We start from the raw sequence: 7574 nt of genomic DNA, 5'->3' as shown, positions 1-7574 counted from the left end.
CTCCCTCCTGCGGCATCCCTCCTCCCATCTCCCTCCTGCGGCATCCCTCCTCCCATCTCCCTCCCTCTTGCTATCCCCCCTCCCGTCTCCCTCCCTCTTGCTATCCCCCCTCCCATCTCCCTCCTGCTGCATCCCTCCTCCCATCTCCCTCCTGCTGCATCCCCCCTCCCATCTCCCTCCTGCAGCATCCTCCTTCCACCATCCTCCTGTTATTGCCTTTCCTATCCCCCCTGTCTTGGTACCTCGCCTCCCATCTCCATCTGTATCTCCCTGCTGGGCTCCTTCCTCCACTCTGTCCCCCCATTCCTTTCTCTCTCTCCTGTCTGAAGCCTTTCTTCCCTTCCTAGCTCACTGCACTCCTCTTCCCTTCTCGTGTTCCCTCATCTCCCTTCTGCCCCCTCTGCCATCCTCCCTATGCTCCCCCTCCTGCTTCCTCCATTTCCTGATCTCCTCCTCCTCTGGTAGCTCCATCTTGCCATCCTCTCCCTTCTTCTCCCCCCACCCCAGCCTCCACCCCTTCCTTCTTTCTTCGGCCCCCATCCTGGTGCAGGCCTGCTTCCCTCAAGTCTCTCCCCACTCCAGCCCACTCTCCATTCAGCCATTAAAGTAACTTTCCTAAAGGGTAGGTCTTGACGTATGTAACCACCCTACTCAGTAGTCTCCAGTGGCACCCTATTGCCCCAGGATCAAGTACAAAATGTTCAGCGTTTGGCATTCAAGGCCTTTCATCACCTGCTCCTCTCAGGTACTCTGAGCCAGTGACACTTGGCTCCTGGCTGTTCCATGAACAAGACCCTCCATCTCTGGGCTTCTGGGCATTTTCTCTGGCTGTCTGGAATGCTCTCCCTCCTCTGCACTCACCACTCACCTCCCTGGATTCATTTCAGTCCTTATTAAAATCCCCCTTCTCCAGGAAGCCTTCCCCATCCCTTTCTAATTCCAGGGCCTTCCCTCTGTTAATTGGTTCCTTTTTATCCTGTCTAGAGCTTGCTTTGTAAATATATGCATGGATTAGATTGTAAGCCCTTAGAGGGCAGGGACTATCTTTTGCTACTTTATATTTCTGGCACTTAACAGTGCCTGGCACACAGTAGGTGTTTAATAAATGGTGACTGATTGATTCCCTTCTTTTCTAATCTCCCCCCACTTTGCCCTCTTAGCTCACTCTTCCTCCCCCTTTCCCTCCTCTCTCCCTCCTAGCTTGGCCCCCTCCCACCTTCCCTCTCCTGCCCCTTCCATCTCACATCTCCCCCAGCCTCAGTATCCTCACTCTCCAAGCCCTGTCTCTACCTCATTACACTCCACTTTTTCCTCTCTCTAGGTCACTGCCTTCTGCCTCTTCCCCTCTCAGTTCACTGCTTGCTCATTTGCCGCCCCACATTTCCCCCCAGCTCATTCATCTCCCCTTTCTAGCTCATAGAGCCCTTCCTTCCCCTCTTAATCTGATTGCCCTCCTCTGTCCACCTCACTGCTTCTCCTGTCTCCATTTTTAGCTCCACCCCTCTTCTCCTCTCTAGCTCTTGGCTTCTTAACCTGTTTCAAGTCCTGGAGCCTGTGGGCATTCTGGTGAAATTTGGGACCCCTACTCAGAAGGGGAAAATGTTAAATGCATTCCAGAAACTAGGGAGGGTTACTATGGAAACCTATTCTATTGAAATACACTTGTCAAAATAGACGTATATTTTAAAGTGCCAGGACCCCTACTCCAATGTCCCTCCCAGATCCCCTCTTGAGTTCACTCCCCACTTTTCCTCCCCCATCCCATTCTCACCTCCTCCCCTCCTCTGTCCCATTCTCACTTCCTCTCCCTCTCTATCCCATTCTTACCTCCTCCTCTCTCTCTATCCATTCTCACCTACTCCCCCTCTCTATCCCATTCTTACCTCCTCCCCTCTCTCTATCCCATTCTTACCTCCTCCCCCCTCAAGCTCACTCCCACCTCCTCCCTCATCTCTCACAGATCACTCTTCTATACTTTCTAGTTCACTCCCACTGTCTTCTACTTTTTTCCCTTCCTCCTCCTCCTGCTGTCAGCAAACTATGAGAACATCTCTTCTCCCGTCTCTAGCTTACTCCCTCTCCATGCTTTTGTTGCTCCCTGCTCCCTTCCTCCTTCCCCATCCAGCTGTCCTTTCTCTTTTCTAGCTCATTTACCTCCCCCCCCATACTGACTTCCTCTACCCCTCTTGATTTCATTACCTTAGCACTTCCCTCTCAGAAGGCTTAGACACCCCCCTGAGACCCATCCAGATCTCCTGCCCTTCTCTGCCGTGATATTCGTCTGTCCTGCTCCTTGGGGAACTTAGCCCCATACTTCTTTGCCCTCTGACTCCCCTGTTTCATGCAGGCCTGCAGTCGTGTACCCTCAGCTAGACTGTAAGCCCCAAGAAAGGAGGGACCATATCTAGTTTTCTGCCGAATCACCTGATGAGTACCTAGGGGCCACATAAGTAGCAATTGTTCAATGTCACCTTACCAAAGAAAGATCACTCTGGCCTGAACGACATGGCGGCAGTGACAACAACGATGACAACTAGGATGATGATGACGATGACCACAGACCCAAGTTGCCGCAGAAAGCACTTTCTGAGACCCATGTTCTCATGCTGGTGTCCGTTCCCCGGCTGCGGATCCTGGAACTCTGTGGTTGGACAAACATCGTCAAAGGCCTAGGCAAGACACAAATGTATAGCAGTCAGCATTATTGGGCATCTACCATGAGCTGGCCCAGGGCAGTGCTGTGGGACGGGCAGGGCAAAGGAATAGAGAGTCCCCCTGGCAGGAGCAGGGGGAAAGATGGAGGCAGGAGGCCAGATGGCTGGGGACCCCCAAGGGAGGAGCCAGCCGAGTTCTGGGGAAGAATGAGGCAGTAGGGGACAAGATCTTTCCTGGTATTAACGCCCCATCCTAGCCATAATCCAGTGTGCCTCAAATTGAATAATTATTAGCATTTGTACTATTAACAACAGTGGTGATGATGGTGATAACAATGCCTTGATATATATGTGTGTATATATATGTGTATATATATATATATGTGTATATATATGTATATATATGTGTGTATATATATATATATGTGTGTATATATGTGTGTATATATGTATATGTGTGTATATATGTGTGTATATGTATATATATGTGTATATATATGTATATATATGTGTGTATATATATGTGTATATATGTGTATATATATATATGTATATATATGTGTGTGTATATATATATGTATATAGTTGTTATATTTCAGTCATGTCCAACTCTTTCTGACCCCATTAGGGGTTTTCTTGGTAGAGATACTAGAGTGGTTTGCCATTTCTTTTTCCAGCTCAATTTCACTGATGCAGAAACTGAAGCAAACAAGGTAAAGTGACTTATGCAGGGTCACACAGCTGGTAAGTGTCTGAGGCTGGATTGGAACCCAGGAAGAGAAATCTTCCTGCTTCCAACCCAGTGCTCTATCCACTGCACCACTTAGCTGCTATGTATGTATGTATCTCTATATGTATATAGATATACAAATATGTATGCAGATATATGTATATATATGTATGTGTGAATATATATATATATACATACGTATATATATGTATATCCCTTTAAATGTTGCAAAGCACTTGAACTATGTCATTTCCTTTGACAGAGATATAGTGACTTGCTCAAGGTCACACAGACAGTTGGTGTCAGAGGCCAGATCCAAACTCCTTTTTTCCTGGCTCCAAGTGTAGTCCTTCGGCCACTGAGCCACCTTGCTGCCTCAGACACTTCTGATGAATCTTGATTATGTTTTAGTAATAAGTTCCCAAATTGGGTTAAGAATTTTACATATAAAATTGTATTGATAATTGTGAAGAAAGTAAAATTATTTTCCCATTTTAAAGTATCTGATAATTCTAAAAGACAGAAGAATTCATTTTACAAGTTAGACCCTTATGAATTTTTTAAACATTCTTATATCAGGTACAAAGTTTAGGTAAAGACAGAAACAGCGGTGGTATATAAAAACCTGAAATTCTCTGAAGTTTCAGGATGGGAGAACCAAAGTGAAGGGATCCTGCTAAATTTCATTGTCTTATTCCTTGCAGGTTAGGGTTAGGGTTAGGGTTAGAGATCATATTTGTACAAAGCACTTAGCACAGTGCCTGGCATACAGCAGGTGCTTAATAAATGCTTATTCCCTTCTCCCTCCCTCTTAGTCTGAGCCCAAATGCCCTCAAGTCTATATATTGCAACCCCTTCCTAAGGGACTGCTCTGGGCTCCTCTACACAGATGAGGTTTCCTCCAACTTCACTTCAGTCCATCCCATCATTCCCCTGCTCACAGACCTCCCTGCCCACCCCTCACTGTCAGAAGGTGCCACTGCAGCTTGGCCCCATTGTACCCAATCCCCCTTTCTCTCACTGTCTCCCAATATAACTCCCCACTGCAGCCAGACTCTTCCCCCATAGCCTGCTGAGCTCCTAGAAGCCTCGCCCAGGGCCCTGCAAGCATTCATGGGTTCCCATGCAGGTCTGTTAGTATGGCCTAGGCAGGGTGTAGAATGGCTGGGCCCAGGATAAAAAGGAGAAGCACAGCCTGGGGGAGGAGCTGCGTGTCAATCAGTCAGGGCCAGCAGTGGAGAGAGAAGCTGGACAGCAGACACCATAAAATGGAGGGTCTGACCCAGGCAGCCATGCTACCAGCCCCAAAAAGCCCACCAAAGGAAGCGCAGGCCAGGTAGCTGGGTTAAGTTGGCCAAGGTATGGGAAATGGATCCAGGGAGAAGCCAAGGCCAAGTATGAGCCCAAGTGAAGAAGATGAGAGCAAGTCAAGAGAAGAATGTGGGGTGTGTGTAGGGGAGGCCTATTGGTGAAATAAAAACACATCGATGCTCTAAGGACGATGGGAACTATTTCGGAAGAGTCCTGAGAAAAGTAAGCATTCGGTTTTGTGTAAGTATCATTTAGTAAGCTTCTCCTAAGTGTAAGGCACTTTCCAGGCACTGGAAGGCTTTCTTTTCTGCCAGGGGCTACAGAACCTCCAAGGGGAAGCAAATTTGCTGTCATTTGCCACCATAGCCGCTATTATTGACAAGGGCCATCTGGAAAGGCTTCCAGAGCTGTAAAGCCTCCTTATCTAAGCCTTAAAGGTGACCAGGGATGGGTAGGGTCAGTAGAATGAAGCTCAATAGGCACCTCATTTACCTTGAATTCAGCTGCTCTTAAGAGCCTCCCAGAGGCAGAAAAAGCAGGGAACTGGCCACTGCCGGGTTGCGTAGTAGTGCATAGAGCTTGGGAAACAAAGGCAGGATAGGGCGTGGCAAGGGCGTGGCAGCTGCCTGGGAGCCAGACAAACGCACAAGGCCTCGCCCTCGCTAGACAGATGGGTCCTGTAGGTCTAGCCAGGCCCAACAGAAGCCCGTGGCTCCCTATTTCGGCCCACTAGGGGACGGTGGAGAGGCTCCGAAGGGACCGAGGGCAGAGGGCAGAGGGACTGCGGGCAGTTCTTTCCCACAGCCCACCTCAGGGGTTGCCCAATTGAAGGAAACTCAGCATTAGATTGTTCCCAGACTGCCTCTACTCTCTCCCTTCAGCCCTCCTCGGGAGAGCATTCGAAACTTCTTCGCTGAGCAGCGGTCATCTGGGCGAAAACAAAAGGTGTGAAGCATGTCGTCAGAGTTTTGGTTAATTTCTGTCCCTGGAGACAGGGAAAACTTGCAGATTTTAGAGCGGATGAACAATTTCACCTCCAAGTCCAACCTGTCCCGAAACACGGACTTCCTTATTCCCGATTTCAAGATGGGGACCTTAGATTCTCTGCTTAGCCTCTCAGACGAGTTGGGGGAACTTGGCCGCTTGGCCGAAAGCCTCATGAAGAGAATGACGAGAATGACTCGGTATGTTCTAGAACTGAAGGCAGCCAAGAAAGGTGAAGTTCAGGAGTACCTCTTTGCCGATGGAGTCACCTTGGCTTCTTTTGTGACCCACTTTGAATGGGACTTGACCAAATATCCAGTGAAACAGCCCTTGGGGGCTATAGCAGATACATTAGGGAAGGAGTTGGCTCAAGTGGAGACTGATCTGAAAAGCAGCATCACTGCCTACAGCCAACTGAAAAGAGAGCTGGAGAACATGGAAAAGAAATTGCTGGGGAGTCTCTTCACTCGGACAGTGTCCGATATCGTGAGAAAAGAGGATTTTGTATTGGATTCGAAATATCTCATCACCCTTCTGGTCGTTGTTCCAAAGGCAAGTTATTCTCTGTGGCAGAAAACTTACGAATCCCTCTCAGATATGGTGGTCCCTCGATCCACCAAGTTGATTGCTGAAGACCAGGAGAACGGCCTCTTTACTGTCACGATTTTCCAGAAAGCGATTGATGATTTCAAAGCCAAAGCCACAGCCAACAAGTTCACAGTTCGAGACTTTTTTTATGATGAAAAACAAATTCAAAGTGAAAGGGAAGAGCTGACCAAATTGCTTTCAGCAAAGAAGCAACGTGATCATTCCCGAAGAGCTAAGAATAGCCGCCCCTCTTCCTTCCTGGATCGCATTGCGAAAGCCATCAGGTTGAGGAAGTGCTGGAAGCGTGGAACGAAAAAACAGACAGAGAAAGTGGAAGAGCTGGAGAGTGAGGGCAGCTGGAAGAGTCCATTTCTGCACTGGCTCAAGGTGAACTTTGGTAAAACACTTCTTGTCTGGATTCATATAGCGGCCTTGAGCATATTTGCGGAATCCTCATTAAGGTACGGCCTACCTGTGAATTTTAAGGCAGTATTGTTACATCCCCAGAAGAAGTCCCGCAAACGTCTGAGGAAGATTCTCAACTCAACTTTCAAACACCTGGATGCAGTGGCAGCCAGTATGGTGGATACACCTGTGAATATCCCCGGATTACAACTAAGTAACGAAGAGTACTTTCCTTATGTCTGCTTCAACATTAGGCTTAAATTTCTCGACTAACTTTTTACAAGTCAGGCAATTCTTAATCATCTCTGAACTGGCCCCATTTCCTCTCTTGGTGGAATCAAATTAAATCGTAAATGTTGGCTACCATTAGCCAGAGCATTTTTAAGTAAAGAATTTCCCCAGCATAGAAATGAGTTTTTAAATTAATTAATTAATTTTTAGTTTTCGACATTCACTTCCACAAGATTTTGAGTTCCAATTTTTTCTTTCCATCTCTCCCCTTCCCCCACCCCCAGATGGCCTGCATTCTGAATACCCCTTCCCCTAATCTGCCCTCCCTTCTATCACCCCTTCCCCTTCTCTTATTCCCTTCCCCTTCTATTTTCCTGTAGGGCAAGATAGATTTCTATATCTAGTTGCCTGTACATCTTATATTCCAGTTGCATGTAAAAACAATTAACATTCATTTTTAAAACTTTGAGTTCCAAATTCTCTCCCTTCTTTCCCACCCACCCTCATTGAGAAGGCAAGTGGAAATGATTTTCTTTTTTTTTGTTTGTTTCTTTTTAGGCAATTGGGGTTAAGTGACTTGCCCCAGGTCACACACACACACAGATAGTAAATGTCAAGTGTTTGGTCTGAGGTCGGATTTGAACCCAGGTTCTCCTGACTTCAGGGCGGGT

At 47.4% G+C, this 7574-nt stretch overlaps 1 protein-coding gene across 2 annotated transcripts; it reads left to right on the top strand.

Annotated features, from left to right (window-relative positions):
* Positions 1 to 5509: 5509 nt before the first annotated feature.
* Positions 5510 to 6952, top strand: LOC114054336 (V-type proton ATPase subunit C 2-like). 2 transcript variants are annotated; one of them, XM_027877551.1, is made up of 3 exons: positions 5510 to 6481; positions 6593 to 6597; positions 6631 to 6952. In XM_027877551.1, the coding sequence occupies exons 1-3, from the start codon at positions 5650 to 5652 to the stop codon at positions 6943 to 6945; spliced, it is 1152 nt and encodes a 383-aa protein (XP_027733352.1). In that variant the 5' UTR covers positions 5510 to 5649; the 3' UTR covers positions 6946 to 6952. The 2 variants fall into 2 exon arrangements, with proteins under 2 accessions (XP_027733352.1, XP_027733351.1); XM_027877550.1 differs by having other exon boundaries at positions 5510 to 6952.
* The last annotated feature ends 622 nt before the right edge of the window (positions 6953 to 7574 follow it).

The sequence above is a fragment of the Vombatus ursinus genome, unplaced genomic scaffold (genome assembly GCF_900497805.2).
Source record: "Vombatus ursinus unplaced genomic scaffold, bare-nosed wombat genome assembly UNPS02004268.1, whole genome shotgun sequence".
Lineage (NCBI taxonomy): Eukaryota > Metazoa > Chordata > Mammalia > Diprotodontia > Vombatidae > Vombatus > Vombatus ursinus.
The sequence above is the reverse complement of the archived record's forward strand: the minus strand, read 5'-3'. Positions and strand labels throughout refer to the sequence as shown.

Bases quoted from the DNA above. Each gene is read 5' to 3' on its own strand.
- LOC114054336 (XM_027877550.1), top strand. From the start codon at position 5,650: ATGTCGTCAGAGTTTTGGTTAATTTCTGTCCCTGGAGACAGGGAAAAC.